Genomic DNA, 18,301 nt, shown 5'->3' with positions numbered 1-18,301 from the left:
GACCAGCTGCCCAGCTTTGTTTCTCCCCACCCCTTAGGGACAGCTGGGGCCATCAATCTGTTCCCAAAAAAACCTGCACTTCACCCTGACTCCTGACAACCCCTCTCTTTCTCAACACTCTCTTGAAGGCTTTGTCCTGAGAATCTATCACTGTTTTTCCACTGTATGTGCAAACTCTTTTCTAAAGGCATTTCTGAGATATTAAATATTTAAACTAAATTAAACGGGTAGTTCACCCCAAAAAATGAAAGTTCTTACTTTCTTTATTCTGTGGAACACAAAAGGTCGACTTTTTATAGAATATCATTGCCACTTTAGAGTCAATAAAAATTATTAAAAACTGGAGATGTCGAGATTTCAAATACATTTAAACGCTTTTATTCAAAGCAACTTACATTGGATTCACATTTTTATCATTTGTTGCTTTCCCTGGGATTCGAACCCATACTTTTGTGTTGCTAGCAATACAATGCTCTATTGTTATAGCTATAGATGAAAAAGCACCATAAGAGTCATATATGACCCACTATATTTCAAGTCATGTGAAGAGATCAAGTTCCTTTATGTAGCGGACAAACTGATATTGAAGTCATTATTCACTGATTATCAATCCCTCCAGTGGGCTGTTAACTATTCCAAACAAATCATTGAATCAATGAGAAATGGTTCAGTCTGACTGGTGAACAAATCTTTCACAATGGATTTATGAACTGAAACAGATTCACTAAAAACCTCAGACTCAATTTGTTCAATATTGATCAGATATTGTTACTTCTCTCATGAGCATGCAAGAAGAACTAGGGGATTTTCTAGATTTTAGTGCACTATAGTCATTTTTATGATAATAATGTCTTTTTATTTATTTTTTATTTTATCTCTTGACAAAAGGGGATCTTCTTAAAAAAAATCATGAAGTTGATTAAAGTATTGTCAGAATTGTCATTTGGGTGAACTTTTTAATTGGGTGAACTTTCCCTTTAAAACCTGCATGTGAGACTTGTATGTACACTTTTTCTAGCGTATGCTAACTAAGGAATATGAGGCCAGCTCAGTAATGTGTGATATACGAGTCGGTTCATGTGAGGTGCTCCCATGAACACGTGCAGCAATGGCTTTTTTCCCTCTCTGCAGATGGTAAGCATTGAGGGCCATTATTGTTCTCGATGTGGGGCGTCCTCTGCGGTAAAGTCTCTGGCACACTTTTAAAGACACGGTGGGTAATATATGCAGGCCTGACTCAGTGGCCCTGGCAAAAGCATTCCCCGAGCCTTCTTTTCTTGGAAGAGAAGACAAACATTTGTGAGTATCAGTGTTCATCCCCTCAACATTTTCCCCTTTAGGAATTTGTGATGAGTTCTTTCATGTCCTGATCTTTTAATCAATATTTTTGTGTGTAACAATAATGTCTTAATGTTAGAAGCACACTGAGTTTCTGTTTCTCTCTTTAACAAGTTTTTCAGCAAGACCACAACAAAGGACAACCTATGTCTTTAACTAACAGATAAGTGGTTTTGCTGGCGAGAGTTGAATAGAGAAAGTACCAAAAGTCTGACTATCTAGATACGCCTGAACAGTGTTTAAAACATCAAGGCGTCTGCCAAGTTAATCAGGAAGAGACTATCTACATTCCAGGCACTTTAACACACAATTCTTATGGTTTTGTTGTCTCAACACGTGCACTAATAAGTAATCCAACACTGATGAATCACACCAGCAATTATAAGTAAACACCCTTTATAACACAGAATTAGCCCTGTAAACAACAACATGAATTGAAAAAGTGCTCTAGAGAAGTGATTTGAGCACAGCTTAGCCTAACAGTTTGATTTGTGTATTGCAGCAACAGCAGACCTGGGATTCTCAGCATGCCAACAGACCTGCGTATTTAGTTTTGGGATTGAGAAAGATAATGCTCTTTACAGGACCCTGAGGACCGAAGCCCTCTTAAATGACATCCGTGATCGTATGTTCAATCTGTACACAAACACTAGTTGTCTTTTGGTGGCTCCACCTAGACACATTGGCTGCATTTTACACCTGTGTTGACACTGGCAGCACTCCCTTTTTCTCTAGAAAAATGAAAGTTTACTCCACCTAAACACGAATGTGCTGCGTACCATTCTGATCCTGTGAATCCTGTGTCATGCAGGTGTGCGCAGTTAATGATGACACGGATGACACTGATGGTTTAGATAGGAGACATAATGTTCAGCCATACATGAAATCACATGACCCATCTTGAACTTGTCATCAACCCCAGCCTGACTTTTTTTAAATAAATGCCAAATGTAAAAAATGACGTTAAATTACTTATTCAGTATGTCGGAGAGTTGTTTCCATGTCAATACTGCACGTCTGCAACAATATGACCAATAAATGAGGCAATAGTTTTACAAGTTCTTCTACTGAATGATGCAAAAGTATTACAGGATTTACTAAATGATGGAAAAGGTTTATGACTCATTAATTTAGTGGAGGCTGACTCAGGAAATTATGAATAATAACCAACCAGACAACATCAAACTGCGTATATTAATTTATTTGGCTATAATTCAGCAATATCACACTATCAAGAGTGCTTATATTAAAATATAAATAAAGTATATAATGTGTGTGTGTGTGTGTGTGTGTGTGTGTGTGTGTGTGTGTGTGTGTGTGTGTGTGTGTGTGTGTGTGTGTGTGTGTGTGTGTGTGTGTGTGTGTGTGTGTGTGTGTGTACTGTAAATATATATAATAAAATAAATACATTAAATTTCCTTAAAAAAATTGCAAGATATTACATTTAATGTAAATATATATACTCAAGTTCATTTTAATGATATATATATATATATATATATATATATATATATATCATTTAAAAAAAAATATATATATATAGCAAAGGGACATTCAACTGATCAAAAAGGCAGTATAAAGTATATATATGAAGTTAATAAATATTAAAAAAAATACATATTCATTATATATTAACTGTGTTTATCAATAATAATAGTCAATAATCAAATATAATAATCAGCTTTGCCACCATGGGAATAAATTACATTTTAAAATATATTGCAACAGAAACCAGTTATTTTAAATTGTAAAAATATTTCACAGTATTACTGTGAATATTATATTTTTGATCAAATAAACGCAGTCTTGGTGAGATTAAGAGACTATACTTTAAAAAGCATTAAGAAACCTTCCAAATTTCTGACCGGTAGGCTATTGTATATGAGTGTACAGTATATAATCATTGTAAACATAGTACAATGTCTTACAGTGTTTTAAGGAAATGTAATTTACTGCGTAGCCTACTACGGTATTTTGGTTACCATAGTAGGCTACATTTTTCAGGGTAATGAAAGATTTAGGCTACTGTTTCCCATAACCCTCAGGTAGTTGTGTTCCGGTCCTTTCTCAATCATGTTACTATAGTGATTTTGTGTCAGGATGCGAGCGCGCCAGGAGGAGTGTCGCTCCGCGCGGAAGGCAGGAAGCGGCGCGTGGGCAGTGTCACCGCCTGCGTCACACGCCAGGAGGGAGTTTTCCACTGACGAAAAGACTGCGCTGCTCAGCGTCTGCTTCAGACAAGAGGAACAGCTTCAGCTGCTGCTTCAGTACGCCGAGCGCACAATAGCCACACGAACACAACGGGATCTATAGCTACACGCTCGATAAACGCTCGGTCGTGGCACTTGGATTATCACCACTTCATATTTGTCTATATTGTGGTATAGCCTACTAATGCTGATCGGACACCTTATTGGTGAGTAGCGGAGGTCCGCGCTGTTATTCACTGCGATCTGTAATACTGTAATGTAAACTGTAAAAATGTAATGTGTCTAATAGGTCAAGCTTGGTGCTGGAGTCCAGCCATATAGTTTCAATGTTCTTTTGTCGGCCGGTGTAAACAGATAAAATGTGTTGTGTAACTATTTCAAGTAGCCAAAGCAGGGGAAATTGTTGTGTGCTGCCATGACATGGAAAAAACTAACTTAACTTTACATAATTTAGGTTGTCTGGTCTTTTCAGTGTTAATGAATGTATGCGTTTTATTTCACTAATAAACTCATAAACGATTTATTATTTAAACCCTGATGCTTGAGTGTAGGCTGTGTTAAATGTGTATTGTTCGGAGTAAATATAAGCGTTTTCTCTGTCAGATTTTAAATGGCTGGGTTTGATTAATAGATAACTCTCATAAGCAGCTGTTGGCGGTTCTGATCGGATCAATTGGCAGAATTCCAGCATGGTGGTGCGTGCGTGTGTGTGTGTGTATCCGATAAGCCATAATTGCTGGTTTGGATATGTGTTCATGTGTTGAGTGCATTCCCCGTTCACGTTTGTAGTGCTGGTGTGTCTTCTGAAGCGCGAGCGACTCCTTAAGGTGCCACACCGCATCATTTCAATAGTGTGCCTGCAGAATCAGATCTGCTCTCAGCCTCATATGCTCTTCCAGTTCTCAGTGACGTCACCGGGGGTGCATGCGAGGCTGAATGCAGGTCTGAGGGAGACCTTACTTGATCCGAACCAAACTTCAGTTTGTTGACCAGTGTAAATATTTAATATTTTCTTTTATCACTTTTAGCAAAGATCCATATACACAAATTCAAATCATTTTACACCTAGCTACATTCTGTCACTGTTAAAACAATATATAAATCAGTCCTCTGGCTTTTTTGTTACTTAAATAATTGAATATTCGATGTTTCATTATATTGTATGTATGTATGTATGTATATATTAGGCCTACAGAAGCTCAAAATGTCGCATAAAAAATTCCAGACGCTTTTCAGTAATTCGTTGATTGCTGTGATTGACATCAGTCAATCACGAGAGAAGAGGCAACAATCACTGACACGTTGTGCACTGCGTGATTGGAAAAACTGACGGGAATTGATGTTCTCATTTCACACGGGTTTGTTAGTTGCTAACTTGTTACATAGTTTGTTATTTGCATATTCTTTGGATTCTTTTAAGAGATAATAATTCACAGTCCCTGTAAGCAGGTTGCATGTTTGAAAAGGGAAGTTATTGACTATATTCACTTATGAGCTTGTATGTAAACTTTAGTTATATTCTCTCGGTATATTGTTAAAATACCAACCAGCAGCACTTGTTATTATCTTCTTTGTTTTTGTTTTGTTTTTGGACTGTTCGTAAGTTTGAGGCTGTTTATGTTGCGCGTGCTTCTATGTTGAGGGAGTCGCGGTCTTTCGCGCGACTTTGTGGGTAGGCTACACTTAATACGCAATGCTTTTTTTTGTTTGTTTATTTATCTCACCTACATGCTCGCGTTTATTCCTTAATTGACCTAAGTACGTTATTATTTATTGTGTTTTACGTCTGTTAATAGGCTATGTGGGTGTCACTCAAGGTGGTCCACTGGTCACAAGTGAGTTGTTTTCTATGAAACAACAGTGTTGTTTTGAATTGGAGTGCACGCTAAACTTATCAAATATGACCTATAAAAGATAAGCATTATTTATACGTACTTCTGGGTTGATGAGGTGCGAACTTGCACGTGTGCATGGTCTGTGAAATCAGCCCTTGTCTGGGTAGTTTCCTTCCCTCTTTTCAAATGAGTCTTCACATGTCCCATTTAAACCAGACATGCTTTTTTTTAATCATTAGTGTATATGTATATCACAACATGTCATCTTTTTTATTAAACTCCCACCAACAGACTGGGTGTTCCTATTTGGGCTATAGTTCAGTGTGTGGCTTTTGTGCACTGGTATTGGGGGAGGTGGAGGTCCTGATGTCTCAAAAACAGAGAAGCAGAGGGATCCCATCTGTTTTATCACTCTCAAGCATTCCTCCCAGCTTGTGAGGTACCAGTGTGCGCCCCAGACATGAGTCGCCGACCCCTGAGCTCCTCCACCCTAGACGCACATGCTCTCCCTTGAGAGTCTTAAGAGACTGGTAAAGATGGCTGATATTTGTTTAGCCACCATTAAGTTAGTCATGATGACTTATCAGGGAAGCTACACTTTGCACACTCTGTTGTAAGTTTGCATTTTGGATATTGATGCAAATTTTTCCCGGTTCAATGGAAATATCTCCTTTCAATTTTGACAATTTCCTGAGCGGTCATATTTTCCACTCGTTGACTTAAAACGTGAGGACCGATTCACTCAGAACTGTTAAATATCTGTTTTGAGATGTCTTATTTTGTTATTCCTTTTAATAATCTAAGTCAGGAATTTTCATTGTTTTAGATGACACGAACCCCCAAATATGATCATAGTCATGTGAGGAAACCCATTCTAAAATTGAAAAGGCAGCTATATATTTTCATGTCTAAAGACTGTGAAAAAGTCATATAAATATAAATTAGGATTTAAAAAAAAAAATCTTACATTTAGATTTTTTTTTTCTTTGAACTAAACTGTACGGTTAGATGTATTTAGATATTTTATTTATTTCAATTATTTGAATTATTTTTAATCAAATGTATTTATTTGTTTAGTTTCTTTTTTCAAACATTTATTTTTACTTAATTGTTTTTCTCTAAACTTTGCACGGACCCCAGTTTGAAAACCAACTAAGTCAGAATTATTGTACATTTTTGTAGTTATTTAGATACTAAATATCACTTTGGATATCAGTAAAGTAAACTTATAAAACTTGTGTTTTATAAATCTTGTTTTTTCTGCATATTTCAAATTTGAGTCCATACAGCTACGTTTAGACAAATCTTCATCTCCACCATAATAACGTAATCTTTAATGACTCGTGTGCCCCATCAGGTGTTTTTATAGATGTTTTTGTCTGTGAGGCCAATAGTGGTCTGGATTACACAGACACATCTGGGATAGATAGAATGTGTCGCCGTGCCAGAGGAGAATTCCTGTGGGCTGGAGACATTGCATTATTTATATGTTTAAAGTTCTCGCCCGCTACCCTCCTCCCACATCATTGCACACTCCTATTTGGGATGAATGTGTACTCTGCATTGGTTGAAGCTCAGGAACAGAATGTCTCTGGCGTAGATGAACATCTAGAGTGATCGGGACAGCACACACGACTCCCTCCTGCCGCTGACTGCAGTTCTTCAGAGCTGGCCAGCAGGGGGAGCGTTTTCTTTTATTCTGGTGAAATTGTGGAATCTGGTTTTGATTCCAGTTATCTTGCAAGTGATTTTACACCATCTATAGCAGCCAGGTTTTATAGCCACACTTTTGTATATTTTTAGATAGTTTAGATAAGGTACATGCTCCTCATTACATTATCTGGATGGAAGCCGTGAGTTGTCAACTCTCTTGCATTAGATGAGGATGGGATTCCACTGTTTGCAGTTCAGACAGGCTGCTTCATAGTGTTGGCTGTTTTTAAGGTTTTTTTTTTTTTTTTTTTTGAAGCAGGGCGCTGAGTTAAATAATTTTTAATGAAGCTTTTTTTTTTGTTTAACTCATGCTATACATTAAACTGCAGTGAGCCCGCCGATTCAGTTTCAGTAATCTGCTGCTTTTGTCGCCATTCTCGCTTTCTGTGCGAGATTTATATCCGCCGTCCTTGGTGACAACAGCATTGAGAATTCCTCATCAGTGCACTGCCTTTATTGGAATGGCAGTCCTGCATAATTTATGCTCCAGTGCAAACGTCTCACCTGCTCTGAAAGTCTGGGATACCGCGGTGGTGACAGCTTTTGCTTAGATGTGAAATCCAGACCTGCTCTGTGGCGGATTTATGGGTGGATGGTGCGTTTTGACTTCTCGATTTTTATTTGTGAGATTCTTGCTCATATGCTGATGTTGGAGTGCAACAGGACAAGCTCCAGATTGACCTACAGCTGAGCCCGCCACATCCCCTCCTCTCTTGTTCCTGGGATTAGCTCGTCGTCATTGTTTCTGCCTGTTAAGCAAGATTAACAAATCAATGTGTCAGGTAGTCTGCAGTCAAGAGACAATGACCCACTTCTAACACCCAGGTTTTGCACGGTCTCCCCCTCTATCTCCATCTCTCCCGTGCCGTCCTCCCCCTCTCCTCACTGTCCAGAGTCCTTCATTAAAACTCCTCTGCTTGCTAGGCATTCATGCCGTCGTCAGGGAATTCTCTCTTTTTCTCTGGCAATTGAGGAGTAGAGTAGTGGTGATGGTTGAATGTGAAGGTAAACGTGTCTGAGACTCTGATAAGAACGAGGGTGTGGTGAGCACCAGATACCGTGGTCAGGTGGTTTCTTGTACAAACTAAGAGTGAGTGGATTGCATCTAGATATGTGACTGCCAATTTACTAGTCAAATGAGCAGATGATGATGATGATGAATTCTTCGTTGTTTTGCAGTCTACTCCACTTGAGTGGTGAGTCGAGTGTCAAGTTTTCTGCGATATTATATATATAAAAACTAAAAGATGTTCCTGCTAAGGTTTGTGCTGGTTTCAAATCAAGACGTAGCATGTAAGGGTTCACGCTCCCTGCGCTGGCTCTGTTTACATGCAAATGAGGACAGATCTGGACACATACTGTTTGGAATAAAAATAGATTATGTCCTTAGCCTGTACTGCCGTCTTCAGACAAGTCAGCTGTTTGTGGTGTCATTTTTCCATTTAAAACCCGTGTCCGAGTATTAACACGTGGCACAAACTATTGCATAACTTTCCAACTGTTTGGCTTGTAGAGTTCCTCTAGTCAAGGTTCAAGCATTGTTTGCTTCCAGCCGGTGTTGCACGAGCAGATAAGTTTGACTCATGGAAGATATTGTATGGTTCAGACGCAGATAAGATTCACCTTGTGCTTCCTGGCAGCGACATTTGGCAGCCGGGGAGACGCGGCTGAATGTGCAGACGGCACAGACTCACCCCCGATGTCTGGCACATTTACGATGGCAGCACTAATGTGTGAAGCGCACATGATGCATAGAGAGAGAGAGAGAAAAAGAGAGAGAGAAAGAAGTTCAGCTTGTAAACAGAGCAACCTGTGGGAAATGAAAGTCTACCCAATCTTGTCTGAAGATTAGGGACGCACCAATATCGATAAATCGCCAGTATGTAAAATTCTTCACTATTCTGTACTGTGCTTCATATAAATTAAAAATGAAACGCTTAAAACTATAAGTGAATTTAGGCATCACATCATTGTGTAAAAATAAAATTACATTTTTGCAATGTGCTAAAGATTTATCAGCGTTAGATTAGTGTTATTAAAGAATAACTTAAAATGAGAGTTTGATGATGGCAAAGGTAATCTAAATGGAATAATATTGGAAATTAGCATGCACAATTAATTATTCAGTAACTGTCAATATTAAATAAATGTACACATGTAATTACATGTTGTAAATACAATTAAGTTAAAAGTCCAACATATAATATCTAACATATACTTATACTTCCACAAAATATCAAATGTTGGTTATATCGTGCATCCCGAGGGAAAATTAGGCCAAATGAAACAACATTAGTCAAAGTATTGTTACGCAACTGAATCGTTGACTGCTAACAGTCAAAGTCAGTTAAAGTGCTCAATTTGAACTCAAACCAAAAAGTATTTGTACACTTTAGTAAAATTAATTTCCAAGGGTTGATTATTAGACAAATAGCAGACTACTATTGAGTCATATTGTGTTAGTCACACTCTGTATGGCAGGGATGAATCAGTGTCAGTTGGCTCTTTAATTTTTTTGTCGATGACACACCATAGACCAACATCATGAGCTGTATAATCTGCCAGTCACAACCGTCTGTCACTTTTTCTCTGAAGTGACTGTCTTGCTGGGAACAAGCCTTGTTATGAAACATTTATTTACTGCTCATCACTTCTAGGGAAAATGGCCGTGTTTTAGTCCGGTTGTCATAGGATATAACTCCAGAACAGACTTATGACGACTAGTTGTCACATCTTAAGTTCATTTTTTTTTCCGCTTCACTCAAGCAGCAGTAAAAACTATCTCTAAATCAAACTTTTTTCTTCCTTCCCCACTTCCTTCCCTCCATTCTGCCTGTTTCAGCACGAATGTGTCTGAGCTGTGGAGTGCAGCGAGAGGCTGAGCCTGAGGTGAACTAGCTGACCCAGGTTTATCTCAGGGCGGAGAAACAAACGAGTCCACAGCCGCCAGTATCAAATGATGGTTTTGTTTCTGCACCGGCTCTGACCCTTAAAAGCTGATGGGCTAGACTCTTCCTGCCAAAGGATTGATTGCTTTTATTGCCCAATAAGCAACCTCTCCACGGGAGCAGCGACAAATGCAGCCTAGTCTTACATAAACACGTTTACTGTGCCAAGCTGTACACACATTTACTACGGAGTCTCATAAAATGCATTTAGCAGCTGTGTAAAGTGTAATTGCCGCTACTGGCTCAATGATGTGTGCTTTTTGAGTGGGGTAACCGAAATTTACCCTCCTCACTAATGTGGCTGTGTAATCAACCCCCATCCTAATCAATGTATGTGTCTATGCGATTGGATTTGGAAGTGGGTGAAGGGTCTGGTAATTGTTGACTTGCACCGAGGGACGTGATTGATTACTTCCTGTTTTCCTGGCCGCTCAGAGGCAGCATAAACCGCCGTCAGCTGCTTGTTTGGAGTGTAATGCTCATAGCCTGTATTTAAAAACCTCACTGGACATTTAACTGCTATTAGGACAATAAGACTGCTACACTAGCTGATAACATCTAAGCACTTCTTGTGATCTCGATACAATTCATAGCTAAATTAGCTGTTGGTCAAAGCCAGATTGCTTGGAATTGCAGCTTTTGCCCCTTTGGTTACGTCTACACTAATCCAGATACTCTTGAAATTGCATATTTTCTCTGCGTTTTGGCCTTCCACCTACACTGAGATTGGTATTGTAGTGTGGAATGTGAAAATTGAATTATTTGTTAACGATGACACGTTTAGTCATGTGACATACCTTACCGGTATGTCCTGCTATGTGATTTTCACTTTCACAGTGTTACTAAAGATAAATGCTACTTTGTACAATCTTCATTTTACGTTCTTGCAAAGATGAGAATTTAATTGCAATTGCTGTTCTGCGGCAAAACATGAGGGCAATTGATTTTTAGACCAAGCATGAAATGGCGATTGAGTGTGACATGGGCGCACCAGTAAATTGCGACATATTTTGCTAATAAAATGATCGTGCCATAAGAATAGTGTGAGAACTTTATTATGTCCGGTCTCTTGGTATCATCTTACTGAGCTTTTATTAGGTGAAACTTGAAATCTTATGGAATATGCTAGTGTGAATGGAGCTCATTTTTAAATGAAAACACCATTTTCAAATTAGTGTAGACGCATCCCTCCTATAATGCTTTTCTGTCTTTGCTTGTTTCCCACAGATCACCAAACGCTAGCGCCATGAGCGGGGTTCTCAAGAGGAAGTACAAGGAGGTGGAGGAGGACCCATGCTACTCTTCCTCCTCCCCTTCCTCTCTCTCCTCCTCCGCCTACTCCGAATGGGACTCGGATGGGGAGAGCTGCTACTCCGACACCCTGGATTCAACCCCCAGCAACCCCAGCTCCCCTGCAACGTCCTTAAACAGTGAGTTTCCCCTTGATCGAATCATTTATTCTCTGATTAGGGTGGATGGTCAAACTCCCATTTCCAAGGCTATTTATTCATGCATAAGGGCTTATCTCAGCCATTCTGTGTCCTACCTGATAAGGTGTTATTGAGATACAGGATTAATTGCATGGATGCAGCTAATTACACAGGATGTTTTGGTGCATGCCACACTCCTGCAGGCCCTTCATCCAGGTTTTTTTGGGGTGAGTCAGGGAAGGGAAAGCAAACAGTTGTGAGTTTCCCAGGATGGCTGGGCAGGAAGCCAGAGAGTGTGCCATGTGACGGAGGCAGAATGAACGCAGAGCTTTGTCTGAGCACCGGGCATGAACCCAGAACAGGTGCTGAGAAAGACCGAAGGGGCACGGAGCAGGAAGACAGGCATGAAGAGAAGGGGAAGGGAAACGATATGGCTGTCTGCTTGTGTTTATGAAACAAAGTCAGACAATAGAGCTCAGTCAGGTTAGACGGCATATTTAATTTAATTTAGCGTGAATTGAAACTAAGCCGTGAGCGGCAGACATATAATAGCTTTCAAATGGACCGCAAGATTTTTGTTTTGTACAGAGCTCTCTTATATCACCAAGGCTGCAATTATTTGGTAAAAATACAGTAAAAACAGTAATCATGTGAAATAAATTCAAATTATTATTTGATTTTTTGAATATATTTTAAAATGTAATTTATTCCTGTGATGGAAAAGCTGAGTTTTCAGCATCATTACTCCAGTCTTCAGAGTCACATGATCCTTCAGAAATCATTCTAATATGTTGATTTGGTGCTTTTAAACAGAATCATTTTTTTTTATCATCAATGCTCAAAGCACTTTTGGTGTGATACATTTTTTTTTCAGGATAATTTGATGAATAGATAGTTGAGAAGAACAGAAAAAATCTTACTGACCCTAAACTTTTGAACAGTAGTGTACAGTCTGTTCAGTAGCATGCGCATGACTAATATATTCACAACAACCCATGTTTTTTTTGGATGTGTTTTCAGAGTTGCATAATGACTGGCACCAACACACTTAACAGTGCAAACCACTGAACACTCTGTTTGTCTATCCCTTACCGCCTACTTCTCATTCACTTAAAATAAAACATGCTGTCTACCCTGACTAACATCCATACATTATCAATTTATGGTATATATTTATGGATAATATCCATACATTATCAACAGCATATTAGATAAAGTCTCCAGAATCTGACTCCTGCATAACTGAGAGCTTGTTTACTCTAATTCATAATATCACCAATATCAACTTGACAATGCATAAAGCTGTTCTGTTCTTTAAACAACAGGTCATTGTGTTTCTGAGGTGCTGCTGCCTATCAGGTTCATGTGAGACCACAATGTACTTTTAGATTTGTCCATAAGATCTTTTTTTTTTTTTTTTAGATGAGCAAAACATATTTGCACAGGCTTGTGTGAGTTTGAGTTCCCATCATTGCAAGTCTAATATAAACCAGCTGTGGGGACAGTGAGATCCATCCCCTCCATTCCCTTCAGATAACAATCAGTGGCCCCGAGGGAAAATGAGCTTCTCTCTCACAGAGTTTAACAATTCAATTTACAGTAAAAAAATATTGTGTTTTTGTTTCAAGAAGAAAATTCCTCCCTTTGAAATGCTTCGTCCACTGACTGATTTTTGACTGGTTGTAGGAATAATTAGCAAGGAACGTGTGGACAGATGGCCTGTCTTATTTAAACATGGAGTGTATTTTATTAAAAAGCAAGTGTCTTGAGTGCTCTCTCCACTTCCAGAAACCTCAAACCTCCCGATCATCCAGCCGCTGGGTTGTGATTTTTGAACGCTTTGCTCCTCCTGCACATTTCAGCGCCAAGGGGAAATTCCTGGGTGGATTGTTTGTCAAGACACGAGCGAAGAGGAATACAGTTGTCTTTGCATGTGACTGGATTTGATTGAAAACTATTAGCTGAAATATTTGCACATCTGTTCTGATGTTGATGGGTGAAATATATATGTATAGTGCAGTTAGATGGAATGATTGTAGCTCTGGCATTTACAATATGCTGATTTGCTATGTGTGGACTGCCATCTGGTGGCGATGTAGTGCACTCGCAACAATGTTAATGTTATCTTGACGTTTACACAAGAGACTCCCAAGTCTTCCCATTAGGCTTGACACACTTCCTACTCAAATACTCCCCAATGAGATACTAGGAACAGAACTTTCTTTCTTTCCAACACTCTCTCAGACAAGTGCTCTTAATTTTCATTTCTCAAGTCCACCACAAGCTGGAACGTTTTATATATATATATCCTCTCTTTCTGTTCTTCTTTTTTCCAGCCACATCTATCTTGAAGAAAGCCAAGCGCACACGGCGAGGCAACGTGCAGTTTGACCAGGTTACGGTGTTCTTCTTCCCTCGCTGCCAGGGCTTCACCAGCGTGCCCAGCCGGGGAGGTTGCACCCTTGGCATGGTGCAGAGACACAGCGCACGACGCCGCTACACGTTAGCCGAGTTTGCCATAGCACAGCGCCACCTACGGCGAGAGAAAATCAAAAACCGAATGAGGGAGGAGAAACTGGAAGCTCTTAAGCTGAAGGTAGCGATTAAAATTTTCACACCGAGGTCAAACAAGCTGTATTTAAATCCAAACATCATCATAATCATGTAAATATCTTTTTCCTGTGGCAGCTTACCAAAAATGGTACCCAAGTGTCCGAAGAGGCTGAAAGGTTGACTGTCGATGACATCCCCGAGGATGAAATCGACCTCAGCGGAGTGAATTTGGATGATGGCTCCTTCCTTCATCCTTACCCATCTAAGAGAAGGCATACCATCCTCAAAGCCGCCGGCGTCAAAAAAATCGATAAAGAGGAGAAGCGTCAACTGCATGAGCTGCGTACATCGAGAGAAGACTGCGGATGTGACTGCCAGGGCTTCTGCGAGCCGGAGAGCTGCAGCTGTAGTTTGGCTGGGATCAAATGTCAGGTGAGCGCTTGAGTCCCGACAGACTTCCTTGAGAACACAAGGTTATCCGTAATATTTACAGTTATCATTCCTGTTGCTCCAACTGGAGACAATGTGCCAATTGTCTAAATTCATTGCATTAATGATTATGGTCAGTAGGTTTTTTTTTTTCTTCGAAAATAAGTTTTTTTTTGTAACACTATAAATGTCTACTATTTTAAATAAATGCAGTTTTTTTTAATAACTTTCTATTCATCAAATAATCCTGAAAAAGTTGTGTTACGGGTTTCACTAAATAAAGCAGCACTAAACTGCATATTAGAATAATAATTTCACAATTTTACTGTTTTCACTGTATTTTTGATCATATAAATGCAGCCCTTTGGGAGCAGAAGAGACTTCTTTTGAAAATATAAAAAAATCTTCCCAACCCCAAACTTTTGAATGGTGTAGTGTATATAATACACAAAAATAAATTGTATTAAAGTACATTTAAAAATGTATAAAAGTTTTGTATTGTATTTGTATTGTAAAAATGTATTTAAAAGTTAAAACAGTTTATAATGTTATTTGTATTATAAAATATAATTTATATATTCTTTAATATATTAATGCAATGTTTCTTGGCTTTACAGATGGACCACTCATCCTTTCCATGCGGCTGCACTAAAGACGGATGTGGAAACACGCAGGGCCGCATCGAGTTCAACTCCAGCCGAGTTCAGACCCACTACATCCACACCATCATGAAGCTGGAGCTGGAGAAGCGTTTGGAGGAGCACACGCCGGAGACCGAGTCACCGTCTGAGAATCAGCCAGACCGCAGTTCCCCGAGCCGTCCAGCAGAGAGCAGCACCACGCCAGAGACACCCACATTTCACTTCAGCTCGGAGCTAGTATCTGCGGGAGAGAACAGCTGCAGCAGCGACATGACCGATTCATCTAGCTCTTCAGGCCAGAGCGAGGACTCTGAATCCGCCGGGAACGCTCAGAGCGAGCAGTCGCCTCTAGGCGTCGACGAAAATGGACTTACGAGAATCCTAAGCTTTAGTGACGCGGACAATGAGGACTGTTCTGTCAGGGAGTGTAACAACAACTGCGACTACCAGCAGAAAAAGAGCGAGTCGATGGGCTACGGCATCTTCAGCGCGGTGGACGACAAGCTCAGCGCGTCACAAATGGACAACGGCCGCACGCCCATGTCTGAGCTCTTAGACGAGAACGCAAATCAAGGTATCGCTCTATTCCACAATGGCTCCGTCCCTCACACGCCCTCACCATCCATCGATCACTCGGCCAGCTACATGGACCTGAGCCTGTCATCCGAGTCCGACCTGGAGTTCTTCGACGGCTTTCCTTGTCTGGGACCGAGCTCGCTGTACAACTCCCTGAAGGAGTACGAGCACATGGACAACTTCTTTCAGTTCCAGTTGCCTACTTACCCTAGCCTTCCGCAGGTGGCCGACCCGGGAACTTGTCTCCTGGAGTCTCTGATCGGCTTGTCAGATTCTGTCCCAGAACCTCCGGCCACCTTCACGGACAATCAAATGCTAGAAGACGCCATGAAGCTGTCAGTGATGGAGTCTGTAAAAGTCTAATGGGGGCTCTTGTATGATCACTGTACAAATGAACTATGGGATTGTAAATGAATGCCGTTTTGTTTTTCTTTATTTTACGAATGGAGACCCTCCATCCCAGGATATCAATATTTGCATTATCTGCCTTTATGATGTTAGCGAAGCATTAAGTTATTATAACAATCTTTATTATCATTATTGCCATCGCAGTGGCAGCTAACATTTCAGTTCAAAAACAAGTCTGACCGACTGATTTTTTAATACTTGTACATATGGCCAGGAAAGTGAAGAACTTCTCACCCACATTGGTGGTATTATCATCAACATTTACCATTATTATTATTATTGCTAAGGTTATTTATATGAATTGAGAAGGGGCACCAATGGGAGTCATAGTGCTGATTATGTATCTCAGGGACTTTTTCTAGCTTTCAGAAGCAATGCATTTTGACCATCGCTATTGTTATTTGGCGTTTTTCTGAGAATTTCCACCTAAACAAACAGCATTTAAATGGCCTCTTTTGGAGGGCCTTCTGTCTCGGTCGCTTTTTCGACTTGAGATGGTGGTCTGTACTTTTGTTTGCAAAGCTAGAGGAAGGACTCCTGTTCCACAAAACAGCTCCTTGGGAACGGTACACAAATCCCCCAGAGGCTCCTCAGTTAGCACTTTATCTGTGAAAAAATGAACCAATCAGAGAGCAGATGGGTCGGTCTCACGCCTGACCCGTTGACTCTGAGTCTAAGATTGTTTTCATGCCATTTTATGGTGTTGGATCATCAGCACAAGGTGGAGAAAAGTGAGCGATTTCCTTTGAATTTATTTTATACGCCGCAGATATCGCGTAATATGATCATGATGTCTGTTGACCATTATTTCGAATGGCTTTTATTTATTCTTACCGAGTTATTTATTTTGTTTTTCTCCGAATGCCAGCTGAATATTATCTGAGCCACACTGTGCTCTGGAGAAGTGGAAATAATGCAACTTGTTCACGTTTCCCACCTACATTAACCTGTGTGAAGCACATCTTTATGTTTCAGCTGTGGAGGAAGGGCACCAACTGCAAAGTATTTAATAATCTATTCTATTACTATGAAGTAACACTTTTAGTTAAATTATTTCACGTTTAGCATTTCAGCATTAGGACTATTTAGTATTTATTCATGGTTTGGGCAATAAAGAGAACAATGTGTTTAACAAAAGAAAGGTTTAGTGTTTGTGCCTGTTAACACGAGGAGCCACTGTTTCCTGTCTAATTAACTTATATATATAACCTACCTATTGATTAAAAATCAGAGTTTCCGGCCTGTAATGTGACCGCCGATAACGTTGCCTATCATATAGAGAATTAACATTTTGTAACTATGTAGATTTCAGAGAATTCTAATCTGTTTATTGACAAATTATTTTATTAAGAAATGAAATCCACATTGTTCTTCAAATATTGAAACATTTGTAATATATAAATAGAGCTAAATCTATGCTTGGAAAAAAAAAAACTAAAGTATTCTGGACAGGCATAAAGTCAGTGTTTACTACGATGTAACAATCTAAACGAATTTACCAAGCTCCATTTGATTGTACTCCGACGGGTTGGTTGAACCCAAACGACAACACGAATTGTGGGTATAAATTTTGTAGTTTCAAAAACGTTTTGTTGATAAAACCTGCATATATTATGCACTATCATATTATGCAAATTTGTGTTGCCCATATTGTTTCCACTTCACAGTGAAGACGTTTAAGTTTGTATGTTTCTGAATAAGCTTTGAGGAAATGAATCGATGTACATATCTGACCATCTAGACTTCAACTGTCGGCACATCATTATTTGAGCCGATAGGAGCATTTGCATGCAAGACCCATTCATTTGTCTCAGTACTACATGCTTTTAGAGCAAAAATGCACAATCAGAAATGTACTTGCTTTATTTTTGCCTTCACGTGCTGTTCTTGAAGCTGATTAGGATGTGGGCACGGCTTAATTCATTTGAGTCCAGCTTACTATTCCCTTGTAAAGATGTATCACCTCATCGCAATGAAATGGAAATGATTGGTATTTATTAGTCATGATTGATGTATGTTTTGATCTCTGATGCTTTTCAGAGTGTTTCTTACTTCTGCCTTTTTGTTGTATATATTTTCTGCTTCAATGAAACTAAAGACAAAACCAAGCAGTTCTTTTATATTATATATTTTCACGCTTAACAGTTTAAAGCTATTCATTTCATTCAAGTCATTTGACAGTAGTTTGTCCCTAAAAAATAAAAGTCCAGCTTTTTCTTA

General features: G+C 39.5%; 1 protein-coding gene across 6 annotated transcripts in view; it reads left to right on the top strand.

Annotated features, from left to right (window-relative positions):
• Positions 1-18,301, top strand: part of csrnp1b (cysteine-serine-rich nuclear protein 1b) — a 127,050-nt gene extending 108,749 nt beyond the window's left edge. For 3 of the 6 annotated variants that reach the window (XM_077244592.1, XM_077244595.1, XM_077244596.1), the window contains 4 exons: positions 11,272-11,474; positions 13,811-14,070; positions 14,163-14,459; positions 15,074-18,301. In XM_077244592.1, the coding sequence (XP_077100707.1) occupies positions 11,272-11,474; positions 13,811-14,070; positions 14,163-14,459; positions 15,074-16,036 (1,723 nt within the window). In that variant the 3' untranslated portion in view covers positions 16,037-18,301. Of the gene's footprint in view, positions 1-3,352; positions 3,755-4,885; positions 4,907-5,129; positions 5,221-11,271; positions 11,475-13,810; positions 14,071-14,162; positions 14,460-15,073 lie in introns of those variants that run through there. The other 3 variants (XM_077244594.1, XM_077244597.1, XM_077244593.1) reach the window with 3 other exon arrangements.

Source organism: Siphateles boraxobius, unplaced genomic scaffold (assembly GCF_051911475.1).
Source record: "Siphateles boraxobius isolate OS27281-9 unplaced genomic scaffold, OSU_SipBor_1 26, whole genome shotgun sequence".
NCBI classification, from domain to species: domain Eukaryota; kingdom Metazoa; phylum Chordata; class Actinopteri; order Cypriniformes; family Leuciscidae; genus Siphateles; species Siphateles boraxobius.
This window is presented reverse-complemented; position numbering and strand designations above follow the sequence as displayed.